General features: G+C 53.4%; 1 protein-coding gene across 4 annotated transcripts in view; it reads right to left on the minus strand.

The window, feature by feature from the left end:
- Nucleotides 1–399: 399 nt before the first annotated feature.
- TLN1 (talin 1) overlaps nucleotides 400–26,162 on the minus strand; it is a 31,605-nt gene continuing 5,842 nt past the window's right edge. For 2 of the 4 annotated variants that reach the window (XM_053908089.1, XM_019454547.2), the window contains exons 2-58: nucleotides 25,566–25,728; nucleotides 25,224–25,321; nucleotides 24,836–24,965; nucleotides 24,577–24,729; nucleotides 24,175–24,317; nucleotides 23,933–24,060; nucleotides 23,154–23,214; nucleotides 22,405–22,509; nucleotides 21,947–22,102; nucleotides 21,101–21,202; nucleotides 20,861–20,937; nucleotides 20,457–20,637; nucleotides 20,195–20,308; nucleotides 19,966–20,074; nucleotides 19,538–19,746; nucleotides 19,321–19,419; nucleotides 18,875–18,925; nucleotides 18,154–18,321; nucleotides 17,695–17,989; nucleotides 16,958–17,124; nucleotides 16,019–16,147; nucleotides 15,724–15,840; nucleotides 15,523–15,636; nucleotides 15,197–15,331; nucleotides 14,916–15,044; nucleotides 14,220–14,322; nucleotides 13,888–14,096; nucleotides 13,407–13,526; nucleotides 13,002–13,199; nucleotides 12,666–12,805; nucleotides 12,390–12,483; nucleotides 12,198–12,287; nucleotides 11,966–12,088; nucleotides 10,664–10,807; nucleotides 10,029–10,190; nucleotides 9,654–9,794; nucleotides 9,379–9,560; nucleotides 9,053–9,185; nucleotides 8,745–8,846; nucleotides 8,485–8,655; nucleotides 8,244–8,393; nucleotides 8,033–8,134; nucleotides 7,837–7,956; nucleotides 6,842–6,988; nucleotides 6,502–6,668; nucleotides 6,205–6,388; nucleotides 5,989–6,114; nucleotides 5,777–5,893; nucleotides 3,245–3,430; nucleotides 3,011–3,118; nucleotides 2,380–2,485; nucleotides 2,055–2,179; nucleotides 1,833–1,958; nucleotides 1,648–1,710; nucleotides 1,369–1,551; nucleotides 1,104–1,232; nucleotides 400–974 (exon numbers count right to left, since the gene is read on the minus strand). In XM_053908089.1, coding sequence (XP_053764064.1) covers nucleotides 849–974; nucleotides 1,104–1,232; nucleotides 1,369–1,551; nucleotides 1,648–1,710; nucleotides 1,833–1,958; nucleotides 2,055–2,179; nucleotides 2,380–2,485; nucleotides 3,011–3,118; nucleotides 3,245–3,430; nucleotides 5,777–5,893; nucleotides 5,989–6,114; nucleotides 6,205–6,388; nucleotides 6,502–6,668; nucleotides 6,842–6,988; nucleotides 7,837–7,956; nucleotides 8,033–8,134; nucleotides 8,244–8,393; nucleotides 8,485–8,655; nucleotides 8,745–8,846; nucleotides 9,053–9,185; nucleotides 9,379–9,560; nucleotides 9,654–9,794; nucleotides 10,029–10,190; nucleotides 10,664–10,807; nucleotides 11,966–12,088; nucleotides 12,198–12,287; nucleotides 12,390–12,483; nucleotides 12,666–12,805; nucleotides 13,002–13,199; nucleotides 13,407–13,526; nucleotides 13,888–14,096; nucleotides 14,220–14,322; nucleotides 14,916–15,044; nucleotides 15,197–15,331; nucleotides 15,523–15,636; nucleotides 15,724–15,840; nucleotides 16,019–16,147; nucleotides 16,958–17,124; nucleotides 17,695–17,989; nucleotides 18,154–18,321; nucleotides 18,875–18,925; nucleotides 19,321–19,419; nucleotides 19,538–19,746; nucleotides 19,966–20,074; nucleotides 20,195–20,308; nucleotides 20,457–20,637; nucleotides 20,861–20,937; nucleotides 21,101–21,202; nucleotides 21,947–22,102; nucleotides 22,405–22,509; nucleotides 23,154–23,214; nucleotides 23,933–24,060; nucleotides 24,175–24,317; nucleotides 24,577–24,729; nucleotides 24,836–24,965; nucleotides 25,224–25,321; nucleotides 25,566–25,695 — 7,677 coding nt within the window. In that variant the 5' untranslated portion in view covers nucleotides 25,696–25,728 and the 3' untranslated portion in view covers nucleotides 400–848. Of the gene's footprint in view, nucleotides 975–1,103; nucleotides 1,233–1,368; nucleotides 1,552–1,647; nucleotides 1,711–1,832; nucleotides 1,959–2,054; nucleotides 2,180–2,379; nucleotides 2,486–3,010; nucleotides 3,119–3,244; nucleotides 3,431–5,776; nucleotides 5,894–5,988; nucleotides 6,115–6,204; nucleotides 6,389–6,501; nucleotides 6,669–6,841; nucleotides 6,989–7,836; nucleotides 7,957–8,032; nucleotides 8,135–8,243; nucleotides 8,394–8,484; nucleotides 8,656–8,744; nucleotides 8,847–9,052; nucleotides 9,186–9,378; nucleotides 9,561–9,653; nucleotides 9,795–10,028; nucleotides 10,191–10,663; nucleotides 10,808–11,965; nucleotides 12,089–12,197; nucleotides 12,288–12,389; nucleotides 12,484–12,665; nucleotides 12,806–13,001; nucleotides 13,200–13,406; nucleotides 13,527–13,887; nucleotides 14,097–14,219; nucleotides 14,323–14,915; nucleotides 15,045–15,196; nucleotides 15,332–15,522; nucleotides 15,637–15,723; nucleotides 15,841–16,018; nucleotides 16,148–16,957; nucleotides 17,125–17,694; nucleotides 17,990–18,153; nucleotides 18,322–18,874; nucleotides 18,926–19,320; nucleotides 19,420–19,537; nucleotides 19,747–19,965; nucleotides 20,075–20,194; nucleotides 20,309–20,456; nucleotides 20,638–20,860; nucleotides 20,938–21,100; nucleotides 21,203–21,946; nucleotides 22,103–22,404; nucleotides 22,510–23,153; nucleotides 23,215–23,932; nucleotides 24,061–24,174; nucleotides 24,318–24,576; nucleotides 24,730–24,835; nucleotides 24,966–25,223; nucleotides 25,322–25,565; nucleotides 25,745–26,162 lie in introns of those variants that run through there. The other 2 variants (XM_053908088.1, XM_053908090.1) reach the window with 2 other exon arrangements.

Raw genomic sequence — 26,162 nt, forward strand, 5'->3', positions numbered from 1 at the left:
AGCAAAGCTGCTTTTGAAAATTTGGATTTGGCCAGGAATTGGATTTGTTCAAATACTCTGAACGGTTACGAAGATCGAGCATCCCTGGTAGTCACAAAGAGCACTGGCAGCTGCTGTCCCAGCAGCAGGGTGATGCCACTTGGTGAGGCGTAGGCGCTGGCCAGTGAGATAGGGAACCACAGGAACAGACCTTCTCAGCTTCCCAATCGTGGTGACTCTGGGTATCTGGGTGCAAGGAGGAGGAAGGGGTGGCAGGGCGGGGGGCCAGATTGCCACAGTGTGCCCCCACTCCCATTTCTGAGCCAGATGAAGCTGGTGACAGAACTGAATCCCATTCTTTCCTCCACATTCTCTTTGTCTGAGGGGAATCTCCCATCTCTTCACAAGGCCAGGCAGAGGTCACAGGCAGAATCACCTTTATTGGAGCATGACCTGTTTGGGGCTTGTAACCCTGCGGTCCCCACAGGTAGCTGGGGGTAGGGGTAGACAGTATCAAAAAAGGAGGAGCAGAGCCAAGGCTGTGGGGACTGGCTGGAAGCTGCTGGCAGGGTGGAGCGGGCGGGAGCCCTGGCAGGTTCAGACTGAGGTACAGCAGCGTTAATAATACTCTTGGAGCGTTAATACTCTAGGGAGGGGCAGGCACTTAGGGGGCCCTAGGGCATGAAGGCACTTGGAGTCAGGGAGGGGACAGGGGATGTGCAGCGGGACTGGGCAGGCCCAGGCCCAGGGTTTGGCAGGCACTTGGGGGAGTGCTGGGGTTGGGCAGGTCGGGCCCGACAGCCCAGAAGGCTTTGGTAGTGGCAGGCACAGTCTCTGGGCTGGGTCTGCATTAAATAGAAGCGGCTGCCCTAGTGCTCATCTCGAAGCTCTGAAGGCAGGAACTTGTACTGTTGCTGCCGAATCTGTGCCAGCTTCTTCCGCGCCTCTTCCAGCTCTCGTTCCTTCCGAAGCATCTCTTCCTGTGCGGCAATGATCTGAGGGATGGAGATCGGGGACTCAGTTCAGCAAGTATGTGCATTAGGGTACAGGGCCGTTGGGGCCGGCACAGGCAATGTGACTGCCTGGTTGGCAGTGTGCTTAAGGGTGTCCGGGGCAAAGCTCACCTGGGCAATGCCCCCAACCATCTTCTCCTTCACCACCACTGTCTCGTTCTCTTGGTCTTCAAAGGCTGCGGCCTTCTGTGCTGCCTTCACCAGGTTATCCGAGGCTCGCTTCACTGCATTGCCAGCAGCCTGGGCAGAGAAAGCAGTGTGAGGCTGGGAACTCAGCTGAGAGAGTCCCTCTACTCCCTCACAGAAAAGCACATCTTGGGGGAAAAGTTTAAAGTAGCACAGCCCAAGGTACAGCAGGATGGTCACGGTTCCTCACCTGAAGTCGTTTCATTGCCTCCGAGTCCTGGTCAGCCTTGACCTTGCAGGCCACAAGGAGCTGGGCTGTGGAGGCAGCTACCTGCTTGGCTGATGAGATGAGTTTCTCCTGGCTGGCGTGGCCTTGCACGGCTGCATTGGCCGCCTCACACAAATTGTTGGTGGCTGCGGCCACCATCCGGGCCTAAAGTGAGGAGGATTAGATTAACATATGCCTATTGCCCTGGTCCTTCCCCTCTAGTCTCCCAGCTGAGGGACCTAGTGGGTACTGTGCACTCACAGCAGAAATGAGGCCTTGGGACCACTGCCCATCATCCAGTGCATTGGCTGGAATGGCGCCCACCTGTGGAGGAAAGAGGAGAGCCTACTCAGACCTGTGCTCGCCGTAGGTGTGTAAATGCCTGGGATCCATTCGAGTGTGGACAGCAGAGCTGTCCCCATTCTTCTGGGTATCCAAGTACTTACCTTCCCTTGGGCCACCAGTTCCCTCTGGGCAGCTGATGCAGCCTTTACCAGGGCACTGGTGGCTGCTGCAATGGACTTGGCAGCTTCCAATATCTGTTCCTCAAAGTTCAAGGACTCATCTGCCTCCTAAAATGAAGAGAAAGATTGTAGAGAGAGATGCAAAATGAAGGTAGGGACATTCTGCCTTCGGGAGGGTAGGGAACAGGAGGCAGGAGGACTGACCTTGGGTTTGGCCCGAGGCTTCAGCTGCTCCAGCTTTTTGGCTGCAGCCTCAATGGCAGCTGCAGCTCCCAGGAGCTCATTCTCAGCGATGACTGTGGGGTCCTCTGGGTCCACCCATTCTGTTCCTGGTGTGACAAAGGGAGGAAGAAAAGGGCCAAGGCAGAGCAGGGATGTCAGGAGCACTGGGCAGCATGGTTAGTATCACTGGCCCCTGGCACCTGTGGGGACTGTGGGCAGCAGCCAACTCAGAGCAGCCCAACCAGGAAGCAGAGATCTCCCCATGACAAAGGTTTCCCTTCCCTCCCTGTCCCTGGTCACCTCTCACCCTTCATGGCCTCAGCAGCCTGGATGAGCTCAGTGACTGAACCAGCCACACGCTTTGAGTGTCCCGTCAATTGCTGCTTCAGTTCTGGGCTTGGCTTCTGCAGGGTCTGGGGGGGGGGGGGGGGGCGGGCAGGGAGCAGAAAGCATCAGATCTGAGCTCCTACCAGAGGTAAGAAACAGGGCAGACCGTGACCCCCCCACCCCATCCCTAGACCCCTCCACACCACAGCCGTCAAACACAATGCCCCCTGGGCAGGTGCACCCTGGGCATCACACTGTACACAGGGTGAAGACAGGGGCTGTGTGTCACTCACCGGCTGACAAGGAGCAAGGAGAATGATGAAATGAGAAGAATGAAGAGACGATGAAGGTAGAGAAGGGGGAGGTTGGGTAGGAAGAGAAGAGATAAGAAAAGCCAAGAGGAAGAGGTGAGTGGGAAAACCAAAGATGCTAAGAATGATGGGGCCCCAGTGGAAGGGAGACTTGGAAATCAGAACAGATTTGGGAAAGAGAAGGTGGAGTGGGAAGGAGATTTGAACAAAAGAATCGAGAGCTGGGACTGAGGCACACGGGAGGGGACTGTGTACTCAGGGAGGCCGGTGTGAGGAGCAGACAACACCCACTTTCCTTACCAGCAGCACGTGGTCCAGCAGCTCCAGGTAGCCATTGGCACACTCCCGGCCATAGTGCAGGGCTCGAAGCCGCACATCAGGGGCCACTTCTGGGTGGTAAGCTGCTTCCTATCCCATACAGTTAGCTTTAGGATCCCAAAGAGTTCCAGGCCCAAGCCCCCGCAGTTTCGCCCCTCCCGTGTTTTGCCCCAAAGCTGCTGCGCCGTCTCAGGCTTCTGCCTATCAGGTTTTTACCTTGCAAGCCCGAAGCATATCTGCGATAGCACGCCGACTCAGATTAGCTGTGGCAATGACATCCTCCTGGCGACAGGAGTTGCCAGCGGCAACAGCCTTGGCTGTTGCCATAGTGATACCCTTGGTCATGCGAATGAAATCTTCTGGGGTAGAGGTCTTGGCAGGTGGCTCTGGAGAACAGAAGACCTGTTGCAGATAAGACAAAAAGAAAAATTGTACGGTGTGTGAGACCATAAGACAGCGTAGCACTCTACTTGTATAATCCGGTTCATTCATCCATGTGTTCAAGAACAGACATTCAATGAGTACTTATTGTAGGTCAGGTCCTTGGAGACATTCACACATCACAGCTGGGTTATTTGAGCTGGGTTTTTATTCCTCAACTACAGAGAAGCCTTGAAGGGGTGAGTGGCAGAGTGGGGGCAAGGGGCTGGATCTTAAAAGACATAGATAACAGGAAGGCATTTTAGGTAAATGGGGGCATGAATAACCAGAATGTCAAGTGAGACAGTACCAAAAAATGTTCTAGAATTACAGGGATGGTGAAGAAAAGGTTTTTGGGGCCTTGACTATCAGACCAAGGAACTTGGACTTTTACATAACATATAAAAATCAAAAATATTTTGATGTATGTGTTCGTCCAGCAAATTATTAAAAATCGGCTAGTGGTAGATTCTGTGTGAGGTGCTAGGAATGCAATGGGGAATAAAGGAGACAAAGTCCTTGTTCTCATGGAGTTTACCCTATAGTTTTGGACACAGACAATAAATAGGTAAACACACAGAAAAACTAAAGACTGAACTAGGCTGTGAAGGAAGTAAAGAGGGTGCTGTGCTGAGAAACAAAAGTGAGGTCCTTTCTCCGGTAGATGGCCAGGGAAGCCTCTCTCAGAAGAGGCTTTTTTTTTTTTTTTTTTTTTTTTTAAGATTTTACTTTATTTTTTAAAGTAATTTCTACACCCAATGTGGGGCTCAAATTCACAACCCTGAGATCAAGAGTCACATGCTCTATGGACTGAGCCAGCCAGGCAACCCAGAGGAGAGGACTTTAAGCTTCAGCCTGAAGGACTGGAAGGAGCCAGATGTTAAAAAAGCTGAAGCAAAGCAAGTGCAAGGACCTGCAGCAGCAGGAGTGACAGTGCAGCGGCCTGGGGCTGGGGAAGGGCGAGGAGCAAGACCAATGAGACTAGGGAAGTTGGCAGGGGCCTGGGAAGTGGCGGCCAAGAGTGGATTTTACCAAAGATGGCAGGGCAGTCACTGAAGGGTTCTAAGCAAAGTGACACAATCTAATTTATATTTTCAAAAGTGTATTTGGCTACAGTGTACAGAGAATGCATCAGAGGGGTGAGTGTCGGGGCAGGGAGAACAGATGGAGGCTAGCGCACAAATACACAGAAGCATGGAAGGACTGGGGATGATCTGGAGGTGGTAGTGATGGAGAAGAGAGAACATGAGATCCGCGTGGAGGGAGCACTGACAGGTCTTGCTGATGCGCTCAGATGTGGGAACGAGAGAACATTACAGCTGCGTTCCTGGCTTTAGAAGCTGAGTTATTAAAAGGTGCCACTTACCAAGATAGGAAAGATGAGTGAAAGATAAGGTTTGGGAGGCAGAAAATTAAGAATTTCAGTTAACTTTCCTCTCCAAGGAGAGGGTCAGAAAGGTGAATTCGGAAATGAGAAAGAGGAGAAGGAGACGAGAGTGACAAGAGATTGAAGGGAGAGGGGAGGATGAGGCAGAAAACTAACACGGCAATCAAAGTGGAGGAGGGTGGATGAAGATCCCAACCAGGGTGCTGACGGGGCAGAGAGAGGAGGGGTGAAAGAAGAGAAGGGAGGGTGGTTGGGAGGACTTGCAGTGGCCGGGATTTGGTGAAGAAGACAAGGAAGTCACAGGTGATGGAGGCTGCTACCATGGGAAGAGGAAGTCGCTTGGGGGCCAGAAGCTGGGTGGCATGGCCTCTTGGTGGTGATGTCAGACAGGCAGTTGAGAACAACTAAACTCAGAGGTGAAGTCAGCTTGCCAGAGAACGATCGTGAAAGTGGTTCAACTTGCCAAAGAAGAGGACAGGGAAATCTGGCGATTTGCACCATTTTGGGCCAGCCTCCACGTTTACTAGGTTGAAGGTGGTTTGATGACGACTACAGAAGAGATGCTGGAGAAGCAAGAGCAAAGCCAGTGTCAGGAGGGCCAAAGGAAGAAAGATTCCAGAGAGGCTTGTTAACAAAGTCAAATGATTTGGAAATGTTTGAAGAAGATGATGGCCAAGAAGAGGGCACTGAATGTGGCAGCTAAGGGGCACTGGTGACTGGGGAAAGTGGGAGGGTGAGGGAAGGCAGGTGTGAAATGCTGAGGACTAAGTAGGTGGGGGAGGGAAAGACACCAGTGCAGCTCACTTAGGAAGTCTGGCAGTGAGCGCGGAGAATGAGTGCGACTCTACATTTCTGTCTGTGAATATATGTGAAATACAGATTCACAATCTGTCTTGATCCCTCTCTAACCCAAGTCCCCAGTGCTCCAGACACTTGCTCACCGCCAGCTCCTGCCGTATGTGTTCTGTGGTTGCCTCCAGGGCTCGTGTGCCTTTGGTGGCTTCATCTTCCACGGCTTTCACAGTCTTGAGCAATGATGTCACATTGGTCACCATCACCTGGGGGCACCAGAGGAGTTGGAGAGGGGGGCGTTTTAAGGAACAGGAGAAAGTGCACCGATTGGCCCCTCATTCCCTCTCTCATTCCCTCCAACCTTGGCAGAGTTCTTGAGCTGCCACACAGCGGGGTCATCCCCAACTTTGCCAGCTGCAGCCTTTGTTGCGCTGATGAGGTCTCCCAGGGCTTTGGCCACATCTTTCACTGCGTTGATCAGCACTACCTGCGTGGGAGAGCAGAGGCTCTGGTCTGTGGGAGGGAAAGGGGGAACAGGCAGTGTTTCTGGCCAGAATTAGGGGTGTCAAATGGATACCTGTGTCTCAGGGTCCTCAGCTCCCAGGCTGGCTGCGCCCAGCTTGACCACATCAGCAAGGCGGGTGATGGTGGCCACGGAGGACTGGGCAGCCTGTGCTAACTTCTCCTGGCTCCCAGCTGCATTCTGCACCAGGACCTTGGTGTCTTCCACCAGCACCTTTGCAGTCTTCAGAATGCCTTCCCTGAGGGAGGGCCCAGCCCGGTCAGCCCTTCTCAGTCCTCCTCCAAACCCTCCAGCCTCTTCTGCTCCCCCCGACTCCCCGCTTGCCTCTGTGAGGCCCAGTTCCCTCCTCACCGGTGGTCTGCGAAAGTTTCAGCACCCTCGCGATTGAGGGTGCCAGCGGTAGCGAACATGATGGTGGTGTCGAGGTCAGCGATGATGCCGGACACAGCACTGGCTGCTGTGATGCAGGCCTGGGTGCCACGGTTCCCGGCCTGGAGTGCAGCCAGCACGTGGGAGACCTGGGGGAGGAAAGTCACATGGAGACTCTGGTCAGTGCCTCGTGGAAGGGAAAGGTCACTGGTGCCTGGGAAAAGGGACGGAGGAGAGGGCTGGGAAGGTTGGAGGGGGATGGGAAGGGAGGCTACAGGGTTGGGGAGCCAGCCCCCCAGTCCATGGGGACGAGCACCGTCACCTTCTCGGAGACTCTCCGGGCACACTCTATGAGCTCCTTCTTGGTGTAGGCATCACTGGGGCTGCACTGTAGGGCGCCTGCCTTGGTGACCAAAGCAGCACAGCCGTGCCCCAGCTCCTGCACCCGGTGCTTGATGTGGGCGCCTATCTGTGAGCAGATGGGAAAGGGACGTGGATTTTACAAGACACTCAGGGTGCCCCCAACTGTGCTTGGAGGAGTCACTAAGGACCTAACAAAACACGCATCGTAGACTAAAGGGTGGTGAGAACAAGTGCCCAGCGTGCAGATTCCCTGTTTCATGTCCTTCAGGCGGGAGGCCACCTCCTACACATGGAAAATAATAGCATGTAGGCACCAACTGGTGAGGATTATGTGAAGCAAAGTGAGGAGGTGGAGGAGAAGCCCTTTATGCTGGGGGATGTGAATCAGAGGGCCAGGGACTACAATTTGGCCGTATGTGGTAAGGGAGGGGTTTGGGGTTGGGGATTAGGTGTGTCATGCTAAGATCCAATTACTTGCTTTCTTGGAAAGCCAGGAGCTTAGGGAAGGAAGAGCTTCATGGGTCTGCAACAAGGAGGAACTAAGAAGAGATTATAGACCTGCAGGATAGCAGGAGTGTTGACAGAGGCAATGGCGGCAGACCAGGAAATCTCTAGATCGTGGGCTATCTCCTTTATCCCTGTGACTTTGATCCTGTCCCTACACAGCCCTGGTCACTTTTTTTTTTTTTTAATTAAGTAGGCTCCACGCCCAATGCAGGGCTTGAAATCATGACCCTAAGATCAAGAGTCGTATGCTTACTGAGCCACCAAGGCACCCCTGATCACTCTTTAGTGGAGTGGTCCTGAGCGTGTGTTCCCTTTTCTATAGAAGACTAGACAGAGTAAAGGTGGGACAGCCCTAGAGGCTGACATGATGGGGACAAGGGGCACGCCTCTGTGACTTTCTGTGAGGGCCTGGGGGAAGATATTCACGGCAGCTGCCCCCGTGTTTACCTCTTCATTCTCAGCAGCCACAGCTGCAGGCTTGGCCTGTGAGGCCAGACGGCCGTAGTCACTGGTCAGCTGGTTAGCAAGAGGGCCCAGCTCCTCAGGGCTGGTGTTTGATTTAGTTACCTGATGATAACAGAAGAAGTAAAGTTATTTCCAAACTAAGCTCTCTGGGGGTAATCTTATACTCTTCCAAACTCACCATCTCTTGAACGGTGACAGCAATGGCCTTAGCAGTCCGCACCATAGTTGTCTGGTAATCCACGAAGGAACCTTCTGGTTCACCCATTGGTCCTTCATCTAGCTGAGGGGGGAAGATGGGGGAAGTAGGAAGATTATCAGAGTGTCTGACACAGTGCTCGGGGACCCTAGCCCAGGGTAGCCACTGACCACAGGCACCCCAAGACTCTAACCTGGTTGATGGCCTGGGTGATGGAGTCCACCATGCCGCCAACAACCCCAGCAGCACTGGCTGCCTCGTTGAGGGTCGTTGTCAGGTCCTCTACGGCCTCTGTCATCATCTGCACAGCCTCCTCCAGGGCTTCCTGGGTGTGAGCTGCTTGCTGTGGGACAGAGTGAGTGAGTGGAGGTGGGCTCTGTTGTTCCTGCTTCACTGACCTCTTACTAGCAGGCCCTCCCTCCCGCCCTCGGTACCTTGGGGTTCCCGCCAGCCTCCTTGGCTGTGTACAGCAACTGTAAGGCAGACTCTGCCAAGGTTTTAGTCTGGTCCAGGAGTGCCATCTGCTGTGGGTGGCTCAGGGTCTTGGAGGCAGCACCCACTGCAGCCAGAGTGAGCGGCTCAAAGTATTGGGCCATCTGGGATACCTGCGGCAAGGGGTTCGAGTGGAAGGTCAGCTGGGCCAGGAACCCTCGCTTGCCCTACCTTGGGACTACCCACGTGTCTTCCCAGGTACCTTGTGTCCCAGCTGGGAGGCTTCAGCCCGTGCGGCACTGGCCAGCGGTTCAATAAGGTGGGAGATCTCTTGCACTGCAGTGAGCATCTGAGTGTGCAAGGCCTGGCGAGGAAGTGAACGTTAGCCCTAACTGTGAACTGGAATAGGACCCTCCCCTTCCTTCCATACCAAACTGATGGAGTCCCCTTGGAATGTTCCTCCCATACCCTTGATGTCTCTGTGAGGCACACACCTAGACCCCCCATCCTCTCGAGTCTGCCATCTCTCTTCCCGGACACAACCTTTCGTAGAACCCTGTTCCCCCTTACCTCTTGAGAGATTCCCTCACGAGGAGCAAGCTGTTGGCTGACCGCAGCGAGGGAAGCCTGGTCTAGGTCCCGCAGACAGCTGTTCAGAGCTGCAATGGCCGTCTCACACTCCAGCTGCCCTGGAGCCTTGTCCCTATAGATACATCATAGGCTCCAACACCAAGAAGATCCCTTTAAAACAGGCTGGCCTATCTTTCCCCGTATCCCCTGATTCTTGGACAACAAGGGCCCTCCAACACTATCCCACCTCATTGCACTCCTCGTCCCCACCCCACGCTGCTACAAGTATGTTCCCTGGTCACACTGGCTCTCTACCCACTCAATACCTCATGCTTGTAATAAGCTTCTTGATGGAGTCTGAGACAGTACGGGAGTGGCCAGCCAGCACTGACCAGCGCGGGGGGTCCCGGGGATTGACTGCTAGGGCCCGGGCTGTCTGGATCAGTCCCCCGGCACTCTCCAACATCGTCTTGGCAGAGATCACGATGGGCTCCATGGCAGCCCGGCCCTGGGGAGAGAAGAGGCAGGGAGGTGAGTCTCAAGACTCCTGCAAAGACGAGGGGGCAGCCGGTGCATCGGTTTTGTCTTCACGCCGCCTCACCTCGGGGCTGATCTGGGCAGGAATGCTGGAGAACTCAGGGTTGGATGCAAAGGCACTCAGATTGTCCACAGCCTCCAGCAGAGGGGCTGTTGCTGCTCGGCACTGGGCACGGTTCTCCTCTGTGAAAGCTCCGTCAAGTGCCTGGAAGTGGAAGTGACAGGCCCTCAGGACTGACTGTAGGCAAAGGAAGTGACGCCTGGCTCTCCTCTCCTGGGCCAGAGGTGAGGAGAGGCTGGTGATGAGCAGTATGGACAGGAAAGGGCTTGGGCTCAGGCAGATGGGATCTGGTAGAAGGCTTCAGGGACTGATGGGGGAACCAGGGGAGAGAAGACCGGACAGGTCAGAGGGAGGCTGGGAATTTCAAACACTGACAACCTTGATAGTCTTCACGAGATTGGCTGTGCTGTTGGCCACCTCCTTGGCTGACTGTACAAACTGGCGCTTGGCGGTAGGATTGGCGGTGCGAGCAGAAGCCAGGCGGCAGCTGTTACACAGTGCAGAGGTGTGTTTGGCCACAATGGTGGCTGCAGAGAGCACCTGAGGAGACAGACACGTGGAAAAGCCACGATGAGGGCAGGAAGGAAGTCTCCACACCCAGGCGAGAGCCCCTGCAGGCTTGGGGATGGAAAGCGGTACCTTTGGAAGTCTAATTAGGAAGGACAGAGTGACCTGAAAAGGGAAGATGTGGGAGACAGATACCCGAAGGTGAACGGTATGGGGCGGGGGAAATGAGAGACAGACACACTATGGAGAACCCGTAATAGGGTAAGTAGGAGAGTGGATTCAAACTTCTACAGAGGAGTTGTGAACTTAGCAGTAACTAAGAGTGACAAGAAACACGGCAGGAGAAGACAATTGCCCACAGAGAAGCTGTGTGTGGAAGGTCACAGATGCGTCTCCAGCCTCTACTTCCCCACATCTCACCTCTCCCTCTCTCTTCATGGGGCCGGTCCATCCTGGCCCGCCACCCTCTCCCAGGCTCGCCCACAGCACCTGTTCCCTTAAGTTACCTGGGCCTGTGTACAGCCAGGCTCCCCCAAACTCTGACAGGCCATCTGAATCGCCTGGTTTGCACGGGCGAACTGTGTGGGCTCCACCAGTCCTTGCTGCCCTGCTTGGCTATTGGGATCAGAGACCCCCACCAGATATGCAGCCTGGAGAGAGAGAAGGGATGCGGGTGGGGTGAGAAATCAAGAATATCCCCCACGTGAGATCAAACAGTGATAGTAGGGACAAGTCTAGCATCCAGGGTTCTGTGTGAGTGGCAGTATGTTAACAAATAATAATTACGCTATAAAAAAGAAAAAAACGCTCCTGTTTTGTTAAATGTGCTCGAACATTTCAGAAGGTTAAAAAAGTAAAAGAAACAAAAAACGAAAAGCAAAAAAAAAGAAAAACCACACAGAGTTTAATCAAACTTCTGTTGAGATGTGTATCTGCTGGATCATAAGGAAAAAAGTACTGCTTACTCTAAGTAGAAATAAAAAAAGGTTTGAAAGCCACCCTGCCACACACACGTGCACACACATGTGCATGAGCACAAAGTCTCTTTGAAACAGTTCCAATACTGGGAAGGTTGTTAGGATCATTGACATTTATAACACTTCCAAGCTTCAGAGATTTGGAAAGAGGGAAGGGATTGGTATAACGATTGCCAAATTTATTTTTACGATTAGAAGACCATCATAGGTTTGATTCATACTTCATTTAACACATAGTAGCTCTTCTTTTTCCTCTTTATGCTTTTCATACCATAAAAAAGAGGCCACCCAACAGAACAGGGCAAAGGGCAATAGGGGAGATTGAGGAAGCAAGATTGAGGCTTTCAGAGAAACACTCTGAGATGAACTCTCAAGCCAGTTTGTCTTAAGGGTTCATATACTAAAGCAAAACAGTCTCATAGCTAATGAGTTGTGTTTATACTTCATAACTGCATAAAAAGGCACAGTTAAGCGGTGACTCAAATAACTGGAAATTTAGTTACTGGCACTATTTTAATAAAGTAGTAACTATGTGAAAAATGACTTGCACTTGGTAATTAGTATATACCAAGAAAGCCAGGGCTGGAAAAGGCCCCGTCATTAGACAGTATAATCATAACCCAAGGTACCAGGGGCTCAGGGGTGACAGCAGCCAGAACTATTGGTATTCTATGATTGCTGACAAACACCCCCACTCAGAAGGGGAAAGAACCAGTTTCCAGAGTTGGTTTTGCAAACGTAACTTCTTGATTATCTACTCAAGGGCCCGGCTGTGGAGGAGGTGGGGTAGAGAAAGCAGAGGTATTGCAGGGACCGTCGCAGGGGAATAACCTGAGCAGCTGCCTCGGTGAAGCCACAGAGGGCTTTGGAGGCCGTGGCAATGGCCTCCCCAAACTCCGGCAGGTTTCCGTTCTTGGCGTTTTGGGAGATGCCCGTCATGGCCTCGCCCAGTACCTAAGAAACAGAGGGTTTCGGGAGAGCCAGTTCCTGTCCTCCGAGGGGTAGAGGAGTCCCTAGTTCCATCTTCCTGTCCTCTGCCCTCCGGGTTCCTTGCCACACTTACCTTTGAGTTCTCCATTACACTGTCGAGGCAGCCAAAGTAGGACAGGTCATTGATGGGCTGGACTGGGTTCTCCAGGAGTTCTCGGACTGTCTGTATAGGGGGAGGACAAAGTAAGGTTCAAGACACCTTTCTGACCCCCAAACCCAGAGTACCTTCCTTAACCTCACAGCACTTAGCCTGCCAAGTACCCACCTCCAATTCCCGCAGGGCATTGTCACACTCTTTCTGGCCTGGCGCCTGCTGGGTACACATGGTGATGAGCTGGTTGATGCTGTCGGTCACTGCCCTGGGAGGAACAGAGTCGAGTGAATGCATGCACAGGTCATCATTCTTGGGTCCTACACGCATAGAAAGTCTTTAGCTATTTCTCTTTCATCTGTAACCATTCCTAAGCTGGGACTTCTCATGACATGTCCCCTCCCCAGTCTCTTCAACATTCCAGGGCTGGGCTTCCCAGCTCCTACTTACCGGGCAGCTGCAGCCAGCTGACTCTTGAGGTTGGGGGAAGCAGGGTCTGTGGATAGGGCCTTGGCAGCCAGAAGAAGTTTGCTTGAAGACATAGAGATGCCCTTCAAGTTGGACACGATCTGGGCCCGGTCCTCCTGGCTCTGTTGAAGGCGAAAAGGTCAACATGTTGTCCGGTCAGTCCTTTCTTATCTGTCTCTAAAAGGCTCTGTGTCCTAGACACTCAAATAGTGCTAGAGGGGGGTGGGGGGTGGGGGGAGCCAGGCAGAGGTTAGGACCATGCAGTCACACAGGCACCTCTTGTCTAACCCCTGAAACAGACCCTGTGCCTTTGCATACCGGTGCCTGTCCCGCCATCTCCACACCAGCTTCCAGGAAGGTGCTGAAGTCCTGTCCAAATCGACCTGAGGCTCGGGCCAGGTCCTGAGGGGTTCCCCGAGAAGCCTGCACTAGTTCTGTGGCTGCCTGATTCAGCCCAGCAGCAGCATCATTCAGCCGGCTCTGAGCTTCCTGAAACGTCCCAGTGCTGGGGGGAAGCTGCGGGGTCAGAAAGAAAGTCAGAAGCCAGCATGGGGGACGATGTGAGGGAGAGTCTAGTCAAGGAGTGCTGGGAGGTGGGCACTGAGCCTGGGAGTAACAAAAGGGGGTAAAACTGGGAAGTCAAGGTCAAGGAGAGGTCTAGACGTGGAGAGAAGCTTGGAGTCTTCAGCTTTTACGTGCCCCCCACACCCCTGGTCTTCCTACCGAGTCACTCAGGAGTCGCTTGCTGGCATCTCCCACCGCTCGCAGGGCATTGTCCACATCTCGCTGGCCAGGCAGGCAGCTGACACAGCGGTTCAGGGCCTGAGTCACTGCTTTAGCCACCTGAGGTAGAAAAGGAGACGGGTGCTGCCAAAAAAGAAACCATTTGGGAGAGCACCTCCTCCACTCATGGGACCTGGGAAATAAGCGCTCTACTGCCTCTAAAAGTGAGGAGGAAAGGGCGTGTGTAGCTGAAGGGGCTGAAGGTTAGAGTTTCAAGTGATAGTGACCAAACTGCCCCACGCTTGGCGTTCAGCTAAACCCTGCCGCAGGTTGAGACACTTCTACTAGGACTGAGGGAAAGGGTGGAATCCAGACAAGAGCTGTCAAGAGCAGACCTGAGAAGGTATCTGTCAGTGTGGCTGAGACTCTGTTCCAGTCAGGGTGGGCCGTACGGGGAAGCGGTCTGTTTCCCAAACCTGACCTGGGCAAGCCGTTGCTGGCTCTCAGGGTCCCCTGGATGGCCAGCTGCCTTCTTTGCTTCCTCAATGAGGCTGCTGGCCTTATCCAGAACATCGCTGGCCGTGTCAAGCACGATAGCTTGCACTGCAGGATCCGATGTCAGGGCAGCTACACCCCTAGCAGCCTGGGCCAGTGACCGCAGCCCACCTGCCACTTCCCTAGCTGCAATCCCTGGGGAGACAGAAGGGAAAAGGGGCTTTCACTGCCAGGCCCTGGTTCCAGTGGCTTTCTCCATCAGCTCTATCCCTCGTTCAGCTCCTGCTCCCAGCTCCATTCCCAGCCCTGCCCACATACCTGCATAATTCTCATTGCCCTGGGCAACCTCCCCCAGCAGCTGGGCAATGGCAGAGCTCACAGCTTTGGTGCTGTTTCCCAGGTCCTGGGCACATTTCTCCATCTAGGGAAGAAGCAGGAGACTCAGGTGCAGAAGGAACCAGGAAAAGGGAACTTAAGAAACTAGTTGAGGTCAGCTGGCAGTTTAATGAAGGTTTTGGGCAGCTCCAGGGTGCAGGCAGAAAAGAAAACCTCAGAGTTTGATTAAGAATGAGGTCTTAGGGGGGCATCTGGGTGGCTCAGTTGGTTGAGCGTCCAACTTTGGCTCAGGTCATGATCTCGTGATTCTTGAGTTTGAGTCCCACATTGGGGTCAGCGCAGAGCCTGCTTCAGATCCTCTGTCCCCCTCTCTCTGCCCCTATCCCGCTTGCGCTCTCCCAAAAATAATATAAAAACAAAACAAACAAACAAACAAAGAATGAGATCTTAGGGGCACCTGGGTGGCTTAGTCGGTTAAGCATTGACTTTGGCTCAGGTCATGATCTTATGGTTCATGGGTTTGAGCCCTGCATCAGGCTCCATGCTGACAGCTCAGAGCCTGGAGTCTACTTTGGATTCTGTGTCTGCCTCTCTCTCTGCCCCTCCCTGCTTGCACTCTCGCTCTCAAAAATAAACAAACATTGAAAAAAAAAAAAAAAAGGTTTTAAGAATACTTACGGTCTCCCCAGGTAAGGGTTTAAGTTTGCCATCTCGAGCTGCTGCCTTCACTTCCTGTAGATCTCTCTCTAGATTCTGTACCACACTCAGTGCAGAATCCATCTCCAAAGGCCCACATGCTTCCTGAGCCTACAATAACAAGGAAGTCTGGGTACAAGAGGTACTGCTGTGTCCCACTAATGTCCCATGTTATACAATTATCCCTGTTTTAGGTTATTCTGCAGACTCCCCATCATCCCAGAACTCCACCCTCATTTTCCAAAGATGGCCAGCTCCCTTACCTTCTGGGCAGCGGTCCGAAGTTCAGCCAATGCAGTGCCAAGGTTTTTAGCACACTGACTCAGCTGCATGGCCGAAGCCTGGTCTTGAATTGTTGGCACTGAGGCCTTTGCAGCGGCCACCATCTTCCCACCTGGCTGTTGAGGAACAGGTGGGCAGATGAATGTACCATTTGCTTAGATACAGGGACTAAAGATGGTCTGGACACTGAGTGCCGCAGCTCAGTCTGGGAAGGAGGCTACTGGTAGAGCTTCAAACTGTGGGTGATCTAGGGGACTTAGAAGGGTGGGAAGGGTCTCGTCTGAGAGGTGGGGAGAGGGTGCCTTGCCTGCAGGAAGCTCTGGCTTGCAGCAATGAGGGCCAGCTGAGCACTGGGACTGTCGGGCTGAGCTTGGCTCCCTCGGACGCCCTGCACCAGCAGTGGAATCTGTTCTGCCACAGCCTGTGGGTGAAAATGTCATGAGAGCCACCTCCCCATAGACTGGGGGAAAGTCCCACTCGTCCCACATCTCCTCCCACCAAGTCTCACCTTGCAGCTCTGCACCAGCACAGGCTGGGGGCCAGCAGAGGCCTTGGGGGTGGAGGCTGCATGCTGGGCTGCTGCAATGGTCTGTGTAGCTGAGGCTGCAGCCTGTTTGGCTGCGTGCTGTGAGGACAGAGTAGTTAGGACAAGCCCCAGGCGCTCCCCTGCCCAGTCCCTGGCTCACCCTGGCCACACTATCCCACAAGGAAACAGTGACAGAGTCTCTCTCTGCACAACCCTCCCGGTTTCATTCCTCCCACAGCACCCACACTCCCGCTCCTGGGTTATTTCCTAGCTTTACCTCCAGGCGCTGCACCAGCTTCTTCTTGATGGCATTCTGCGCAGCCGCATTGGTGGCCATGCGCAGACCCTCAGCCGCCTCCCGCAGCCGCTGCTGCTGCTCCTCACTGTCAGGGTGAGCAGCTGCTCCCTGAGAGAAGCGGAGAGACGGTCCTCACCCAGCATCCCTGTGCGCCCCAAATAAGCTCTGCTCTGACCTCTCCAGACTCAAATGTTTTCCTAAAGTCCCCACTGAAAGGTAATCACAGCTGAGATGAGCTGCCTCAAGCAAGCAAAGGGGAATCAGGGGACCCCTAGATTCCCTTTGGGCCCTTTTTAGGTAGAACCGTTTCTTCTTTCCCTTTTGGGGGAAGAAGCCATGTTTCTTTCCCTACTGCCCCCTAAATGCCACTGGCAAAAGGGTGTGTTTAAGGCTCTTTGGGACAAGGAGGACTCAGTTTAGAGCAGGGATTTCAAAAACCAAAGCAGGGGAGCTGGTTACTCCTGCAAACTGGAAAGCCTCAGAGCCCGGGGAGTGCAAGAACCTCTTGGCTTCTTCCCGACGGTCATCTGCACCCTGTGTCCCACTGCCTGTCTTTCTCTGTACTGCTGGCAGCAGAGGTCCCAGGACTGAGTGCTTATATGCATTCCCAGGACAGGCCATGAAGCAGAGGGATCCAGGAAGAAGGCAGGTGGTGGCAACAAAGTAGGGAAAAGTAAGGATAGCAGAGCGTGGACTCAGAGGAAGAAAAAGGGCATGTCGGTCACCAAGTACCCTGGCAGTCACAGTGGCTGGAAGCCTGGGCCCCTATGCACCTGAAACCGAGGGTGCTTTTACTTCCTGAGCACTCTTACATTTTCTGCTTTACTTGGGTCTCTCCCATCAGAAAAGGGTGACCATCTGGACCCTTCTACTTCCCTTCAGGTCTCAGTCTGGGAGTTGGCCACAGAGGGCTCGTACCTTGGCAGCCTCCACCATCTTGGCTGTGGCATCGGCCAGGATCTTAGCGGCGCTTAATAGCTTGCGAGAATTCTCCAGATCACTCTCCCCCTCGGCATCAGCCTTGATGGCATTGACCAGGTCAGAGGTGGCTTGGGCTAGGATGCGAGCCTGTCGTACCATCTCACCTGAGAGGACAGAGCACTATCAGGTAAGGAAGCCAGAGACACTGCGAGGGTGCCAGGGTGGGGGAAAGGGGTGCAGGCAAGGTAGACAGGGCTCTTGGGGGGCAGTTAAAGAGACACAAAGGTTCTCAAAGTGATTCCCCTGGAGTTATTGTATTTTGGGTTTAAGGTCTTGGAGAGGGACAGATTTCCCGGTGAACTTTTATGGGAGAGAAGACAGTCTCTAACAAGTATTTTCAGTAAATAGTCTTGCACTCCTTGTGAAGGAGTGCACTCCTTTTGGGAGTGAGCAGGTAGGGTGGAGTGGAGAAGGCTATTTCTTAATGCCACCTTCCAACTTCCAGCTACGTTTGTGTATGCTTTTGTATATTCTCCAAAATATACCCGAGAAGGCAGAACGGGGATCACATTCCTGCTTTACAGATGAGAAACTGGAAGTTTCAGAGAGCTTAATAAGTACATGGTCTACTCTGCTGAGTCCTTAGCGGGGACTGGCAGGTCTGCAAGGGAGTGCCCAATGGGCTCGGGGAGCCTCAATAGGGTTCTCTGTCTTCCCAGGAGTGGTGTCCTTACCAGCATCACCCATGGAACTGAAGATGTTCTCGGTGACAGTGAGGATGGTGTCAGTGGCCTGGTCATAACGGCCAGCAGGCCCAGCCCCTGAGGCATGGGCCTTCACGTGCTGCAACAGCTCATTCAGGGCCTGGGTGACAGCTGTGGCCGCCGCTCCTACCCCCCGCAGCAGCTGCCCATCGTCCGTGGCTGCCTGGGAGGTGGACACACAGCCCTCCACGGCTTTGGCCACCAGGCGTCCGGCCTCCACCAGCTGCTCTTGGCAGACAGGTGAGCTGATTGTAGGTGCCACCACCTGTGGGCAAAGCAAGTGTCAGAGATGAAGGCAATGGAAAGGAGTCGTGAGGAGTCCCACAGCCACCGGAATAGGTAAGAAGGAGCCAGAGAGGTGAAATGACAGGCTCCTGTGTGTGGCACCATCACCCCTCAGCACAGGCTAATGCAACCTTTGTGGCTCACCTTGGTACAGGCCACCAGCTGGGAGGTAGACAAGGCACACTGTGTCGCTGCAGCAATGACCTGGGTCTGAAGCCCTGAGTCCTCTGTCCGCTGGGCCACACTCTTGGCCTTGAGGACCAAGGCAGCTGCAGCACTTGCCACGGCCTTGGCTAGCTGCATTAGTACGTCCTGTGAGAAAAGCACTGTCAGCATGGCCTAAGATCGAGCTTGGGATCCATGGACCCTTCTCAGAGGCATGAGCGGTTTCATTATTCCCACTGACTCCAATCACTGGATAGTGTATGCAGAAGCAACCAGAAGCTACCCCAAGCCCCTGCCTTGAGCGCCCAGTAGGACAGAACACCCACCAAGGAACAAACCCACACCGAGAGAAACAGAGCCTACACCAGAGGGAGAAACGCATGAGGCGGATACACTCGGACCGCAATGGGGAGGGAGGGGCGGTGCTGTTACAATGGGATGGAGAGAGATACCTCTTGGGGTCCCTCCCACCCCCAGCTTTTTTTCTCCATTTCTTCTCAATCTTGGTTGGAAGCAGTCACCCTGGAGTACAAGACCCCATACAACCCTCCCGGATCCCATTTTCCCAAGTCCTGCCTGTGACATGCCTCCCCATCTCCATCATGTTCTGCCCCCTGAGGAGGCTGGGGGAGAGGTGCAGAGCGAGTGTATGCGGCTCAGAGAGAACAAAGCTGGGAAGGCCCAGGCCAGAGGCCATTACCGTGGGGGGTTCGGGGGGAGATCGAACCCCAGCCCCTCTGGGTGCACATATCTGCGTGGGAAATCCAGGATGACAAGTCAGCTGAGGAAACTGGCATGGGGTGGGGAAGGGGGAGCTAGAGGAACAGTGTCCTCAGGGTGGTATGGAGGCAGCTTCAAGATGTCGAGTTGGGACAAAGGCTATATATAGGGAAGACAAGGAGAAGATGGCAGGCGACTACAAAATATCATCAGCCAAGGGTGACCTGGTAGATTCAGTTTGGATTCAGGGGTTCTAAATTTTCATGCCTTCAAAAGGGAATGGAGGTTCCCAATGTCATTCCCTGCAAACACATCTTCCGTTTGGCGCTGAGAAGTCACTTTGTAGTAACAGGACTAGGAGCTGGATTCAGGGTCAGAGGTTACTTCCAAGAAGCTTCCGTTCTAGGGGCTGGGTAAGTCACTAACCTGGAAGTGGGGGTCAGTATCGCTTTCCCCAATTTGCTGCAACAGCTCCCCACTGGCCTGGCCCACGTTCCCAGCTGCTTGCAGCAGGTTCTGACGGGGCTGTGGAGAGTGGACACCGGTCAGAAGCTGCCCACAGGTCCCACACTTCCATCCCACAATCTGGACTGCCCCCTCCTCCTTTGGGGTCTCCTCCCTAGTGCCAGCCGTGGCCCCTGACCTCAGCGCTGGCTGGCTGGGCACTGCGCAGCAGCTCTGACACCGCCCCGGCAAGGCCCTTCGCGGCCTGCAGCAGAGGCCGGCCACTGCTGCCTTCGTCCTCCAGCAGGGCGGCCAGCAGCTTCACGCCGCGGGACATCTCCGTCAGGTTGGAGGAGATCGTGGTGACTGCACAGCCCACTGCCGTGTAGTCTGTCTCCGCGGGGTCCCCTGAGGGAGGAAGAGGAGCACACGTGAGGCGAGCAGGCCAGACAATGGGCTAGAGAGGTGCAATCACAGGCGTTAGTCACAAACGTGTGCCGAGAGAGACACGGTCTCTTCCCTGAGTTGAGGGGCAGTCCCACCTGGAGCCAGTCACACTTGGTGCCTGCACGCGCTCCTCCTCCCCCACCCCCACCACATACAGATAGGACTTGGCATCCGGCCTACCTGCTGTCAGGTTCACCACGGAGGCAGTACCAGCTGTGATGGCATCTACCTGGGAGTGGATCTCATGCTTTGATTCATCCATCTTGTTTTTACGCCAGGCCTTAGAGGCCTGAAAGAGAGAGCGAGAGAGAGGCAAAGTTCAGGATCTGCTCTGGTCCGGTTAACTCCGATCCCGTTCCTGTGAGTCCCAGCCTCAGCACCGCTGGCCTCTCCTCCGTCCCATACTCACAGCATCCTGGCCCAGAGGGGGCAGAGTGTCAAAGTCATCCAGAGTGGCCTGGGCGGCTTGCACAGCCTGCATGCTAGAGTTAATGGTCCCAGTGAGTGCCTGCTGGGCTGATGTCTACAAGACAAGGGGAGGAGAAACAGAGAACGCTTAGAGGAAAGAGGAGGTGGGCTGGGGACAGGACTACGAACAGGGACGTGGGAAGACAAACAGCTGATATGGGGAGGAAGGCCTGGTACCGTGGTGGCAGTGGAAGCACTCTTACCAAAGGGGGCATGTGTCCCCGGTGCATCTGGCCGCTGGTAATCTGTTGCTGGGCAGGTGGCATGCTGCCCACCTGGAAATTCTCAGGACCAGAGGCTCCAGAGCGCATGATGGCAGGCAGGGCCACAGAGCCGTGTTCTACTTTCCCTACCCGGTTATACTGCTGCTGAAGGACTGTCGACCTAGAGAGGGGACACACGGGGCGGCACTCAGAGGACTGTTGTCTTAACCTCCCTGCCACCCAGCTGTACTACCTTTGCAGGTCCTGTGGTCTAGGGGGATGTGTGATAGCCTGTGACCGGTTAAGGAACCATCCTAGGGACTCCCCACCCCTCAACAGTCGTTGGAGTCAGGCCCTGCCTTCCCTGCCCCTGGGGGATGGGATCAGCCCAGCAACCTTCGTACTTTTTGGGGGACACTGAGTCCTCTAGCATAGTAGACTCCTCGTCTCCTTCCAGCCCAAAGTGATCCTTGCTTTTTTTCTGTAGGAAGGAAAAAGGAACAAGAATTAAAGAAGAGAGAGGCAGGGAAAAAGCAGCCTCTTCTTTCCCTACTCAGCCTTTTTCCAGAACCTAGGTCCTCACTTCTAAAGGACTGGCTTGGGTAGAAGGTGAGGGAAGATAAGGAAAAGGCTGGGGCAAGCACCTTCTTAAGGATGATATCAATGTAGCCGGCGATGAGCTGTGCGATCTGCTCCCCTTCCGTTGTCTGTACTGAGTAGTAGCCATCCTGGTAGTCCCCGAAATCCTAGGGTGACAAGGTGGGGGCTCAGTGGGAGAGCCTGCATCTACCCACGATGGAAAAGGGTAGGATGGGAGCCCCAAGGCAAAGCTGGTGAGGGTGTCTTCCCCTGCCAACAGCCCTCTAGAGAGAAGCCTACCCTTCTTCAATTTCCCATTTATTTTTCTCCCCGGAGGGCAACATTTTGTTTCTGAGGAGCAGTCTCTATGCTACATAGTTTCAAATGCATGCTGTCTAAGAAATAGCTTTTCTCTCACCCTGATAATAAAGCTGGGAAGACACAAACATTTGTCATTGAATGACCATAATGGAAAGTTAGCACTAGTATCCAAAATGGAAAAATAGCCTTTATTAAATTCTTGTCCCCTCGATAGGGCACTTCATTGAGGTGGTATCAGTTTCTAATCCCTAATACTGAAATATAAAGCCAGGGGGAAAACTATTGTATAGTTGCTGCTGAAAGAGGGGAGGCTTATTTTTCTTTCTTTCACCTTTTTCTTCCCTCTCCCCAAGTCTCCTGTGAGCTCAGTTTGCTGGTTACAGTCAAGTTCTGTGGACTGCAAAGATTGTGTCATTTAAGCACAACTCTCTAGCAAAGCTTCTCCTTCTCTCTGACCCCCAGGGTCCTGTAAAGTCCTCCTTTTTTCTGGAGTCACATTCAGTGCACTATCCCAAGGGAGGGGAGAGACCTCTCAGCTGCCCCCGTCTGGAAATTCCAAAGCCCTTTCCCTCCTGGGCACCCGGACTCACCAGGGTGAAGCTCTTAGGAGAGGCAGCCCAGCGTTTGATGTTGGTGAGGCTCCATTCCTGGATCACCTCTTTGGTCTTCTCATCCACTCGCATCACACACTCCTTAGTGATGCCCAGAAGCCTGGGCACCAGCTTGTTCTTTCCTTTCATCTTTTCCTGTGAGGCAGATTGTTGTTGGTATTAGTGCCAGAGAGGTGAACGAGCAGATCAGATCTAGACCACAAGGGGGTGCTGAGGAGGGTGGGAGAGCTGAACTGGGTGTCTATGGATGGGCAGGGTCTGGAGGAAAGTTGGTGGCAGAGGGCTGCCAACAGGGCAAGTTTTCACAAGGTCAGAGCAAGTAGAGAGAATGGGACTTGTAGGGATGATGGAAAGTGTAACCAAGGGCAGGGCCTGACTTTGAGAGGAAAGACTAAGAGTGGAAATAAGGAGGATGGTGAGAAGGGTCTGTAACCCACCTTAACCAGAAAAAAGGAGACACCATAGGTCTTGAGGGAACGGGCTAGCTTCACGTAGCGCACCTTGGCCTCGATCTCACTCATCTGCCCACAGTTCTTGTGTGCCTTAGAGTAGAAAATGGAGAAATGTTTAGCGAAACGTGGGAGGATAGCATCACAGACAAGGAGTTGTGACGTTAACTACGATGGGAGCGTACTGTAGGGGGCACAGGAAAGGTTAGGGGGTGCAAGGTATGAGAAACGAGAGGGTGACGGGATGAGGACTGACAAAGGATACGCAGAAGCAACATTTCAAGGAATATAGTTAAAGAATTTTCAGACATTCTGGAGACGTGAACAGATAGGAAGTAGAAGGTCAGATAGAAGACTTTTGGGGCTGAATATTCAAGAGGTGGGGATAACACATTATGTTTGTACAAAGATATACTTTTCATAGTAATTTCAGGCATACTATCTCATTTGATTTTCCTATCAATCCTACCCCGGGCAGGTACTGTCATCCCATGTTAGATGCAAAGAAAAAAACAACCAAGAATATTGAACTGAATTCCACAGCAAATGCAGTGATGGAGCTGAGATGAAAAGCCCAGGTCTTCCGCTTTCTTGGCACAGGAGAGGTGGGAGAACAGCTTGGCAGGTGGAAGCGGGGTGGGAGGAGACAAGGAAGGGGCCGGGGGTCCATTCAGTCAGTAGGATTAAGCAGCAAAGCTCCCGGGGCATCCCAAACACTTTCCCCTGCCCCCATTCACCTGGAAGATCTTACGCTCTCCCTTCTGCTTCACATACTCCTTGGGCAGGAAGTCCTTCAGGCTACACCAGAAAAGGGAGGGTCAGCATGTAGTGGACAGCATCGGGGGTATGTGGGCCATGGACTGTGGGCCTAGGGGCGTGAGGAAATGTCTAGGACAGTATTATCTTTGGGGAGAAGGAAAGCTCGAGGGAAGAAAGTCTGGATTGTCCATGAAATCGAGATGACTTAGCATTAGCTCTGGAGTGCAGCCTGCGTCTCTCCCTACAGGGAAAGGGACAAGGGAACCTGAGTTGCAGGCCCAGTCCCTGAGGGAAAGAGTCTAGAGCACTACTGCAGGGAACCAAGAGCAGAAGGAGCTCGGTAGAAGGATGACCATGCATGGAGGAAGTTAAGCAAGCAGCGCCGAACTCTATTCACTCTGAGAACTCTCAGTGGATGAGACTTGTGAAGCTTTCTAAGTCTAATGTTCCCTATGAGGAAAAATGTACTGTTTCCCTCTAGCCACTATAGTAAAATTCTTCAGAGAATCTCAAAAAGCTACATGCTTGCCTGAGAGGTATGGGGTAGAGGCAGATTCTAGGCTACCTTCATGTTCCACAGGGGGCCAGTGAGGAAACAAATGGCTGATGGCAGCGAAACAGGTACCCATGTGGGTCAAACCCTGGTACTTCAGAAGAGGAAATGGAGAGAGAAGGCCCGGGATGGGGGCAGGGCTGTTGGGGTCACAATGGCAGGGAGTCCTGGGTCCTGACAGGGTGTGGGATGTGGGTCACTCACTCGAGGAAGCCAGCCTTGTGCTTCTGTTCATTGTGGGGCCCAAACTGGATCTGGCATTGGAAGCCAGCAAACTCACAGGCCTTGTCGAAGGAGACAGGGTGGGAGCCATTGAGGATGTCATCTCGTGCCTGGAGAGCACAAGAAAAGGAGGTGAATGTTGTGTGGGGGTGCGGGAATACCCCTCGCTGTGCTTCTGCCCCCCTCTCTGTACCTCCCTCATCCCAGGTAAATCCTCTCCACACCTGCACATAAAGAAGGTTCAGCTGCACGGGGTCCCGGGAGTCCACATTCTGGTCTGAGTAGAAGAACTTCCTCCGCAGCAGAAGCGTCTCATGCTCCTCCACTCCCTGTTCCCTCAGTGTGCGGCCATGGTCCAGCCAGTTCACTGGGACACAGAGAGTCCCCTCAATGTGAAGCCCCCAGGGCGCCTGTGCTGCCTGGTCTTTGGCTTTCTGTTTGTTTGTTCTTTATCTCCTACCTTCTCTCACCGATAAGTTCCATGAGTGTAGAACTTTATTACTGATGCATCCTGTATCTTAAAACAGCATCTTACAAAAGCAGGTAGTCAATAACTAACAAATAAACAGCTGCCCCGTGGCCCCCTGCCCATTTTCCAGTGCCCTCTTTTTTCTATTTCTGCTTACATTCATCATCCGTGTGCAACTTCTGCTTTAGTTTCTCCATCTTCTTTTCATCTCGTAGCAGTGTCTTGTCCTTTCGTAAGGTCCCTGTCACCTCCTCCTTTTTCTCTTCCATCAGCTCTCGAACCAGTGAATATTCATCATGGTTGGTGATGCCTGGGGGAGCGCGAGGGGTTGGTAGCATCCCAGGCACTGCACCCGTGTTTTCTGGTAGAGTTGGAGCCTCCATCCCCGAGCCCTCAGCCCCACCAGGACCCCTTACCGATGCGGGCACAGATGGTCATGAGCATGTCAGTGACAGTCTTAGAGTCATCCACCATGATAGTCTTCACAGTTCCATCGAGCATACGGATTTTCAGGGGCCTCTGCTTCTTCCTGTATTCCATGGTGTCCTATTGGGGCGGGAATAGGAGGTAGGAGCCTACTTTAAGCTAGAGGTATTACTTCCTTTTTCCATGGCCAGAGGGGAGGAAAGTAGATTACTGAAGGTAAGACGACGATGGCTCACTCAAAAGCAGGGTATTTTGATTGCCTGTGATAGACAGTCTGGAGAGGATCAGAGGCAATGGATGTGGGTGCTGAAAACAGGAGGTGGAGTGGGGAAGCTGACGGAAGAGGATGTTGGTGGTCCTTGAAGAAGTGACACTCACCCCATTTCGGAGCATATAGTAATCCAAAGCTTTCCCGGCCTCCAGCCATATGCCTTTTTTGGGGTCGTCATCTGACAGAAACAGCCCAAAGTCGCTGGCTAAAAGAGAGGATGGATCACCTCAGACCTATGAGGACCCCAGTGTGGCTGAATGGCTGCATTGTTGCCCCTTATTATTTCCCCAGGGACTGTGGGCCTAAAGGGAACAGAGGGAACCGCGGAGCACAGGCGTGAGGGATGAGTAGCCTTGAGGGACAATGGGGTCATCCCTTAAAGCCAAGAGCCTGGGAACAAGAAGGGACTGAAGACTCCCACCCCACCCACCGAGGTAACTCAGACTCACGAGGGCCAGCCAGGGCCTCTGGGATACGCTCACGAATGATGCGACAGGCATCGTATACCATGGTAGACGGCTCAAACTGCATCGTCTTCACCACATTCCCGATGCTGATCTTCAGCGAAAGTGCAACCATGGTGGCAGCTTCTCCTCTCCAGCCTGGCTACACCTGGTCCGTGGTATTAGGGCATTAGAGCACACCCTCATTAGAGGAGAGGAGGTCCCTCAGATGGTGCCCCAGGGAGCCGTGTTTTTGAAAGGGACTTACCAAAGCAGATAGTGATGCGGTTGTTTTTGTTTCATTTCAGAATTTTAAAGCGTGAAAGATTATTTATACCAAAAGAACCAACCCTAACCATCTAAGATAAGTGAAGGAGAGTCGGTCTGCAAGGTGCAACAGCAGGTCTGAAATGTAGTGTTCCCTGAGGACACTGCCCCATCCCTATCACTAGAATCTGTGCCTCCCTTCTTTCTACCAAGTGACTCTCTCTTGCCCCTTATCCCTGCTCCTTTCCCAGGCCTGCCTTTGCCTTGTTTTCATCTTTTCTTGGTTCAGTCTTTTTTTTCTCTTTGTCTCCCACTATGTCTTGCTAGCTTTTTCCT

This window comes from Panthera pardus, unplaced genomic scaffold, assembly GCF_024362965.1.
Source record: "Panthera pardus isolate Hobbes unplaced genomic scaffold, ASM2436296v1 HiC_scaffold_20, whole genome shotgun sequence".
In the NCBI taxonomy this organism is placed as follows: domain Eukaryota; kingdom Metazoa; phylum Chordata; class Mammalia; order Carnivora; family Felidae; genus Panthera; species Panthera pardus.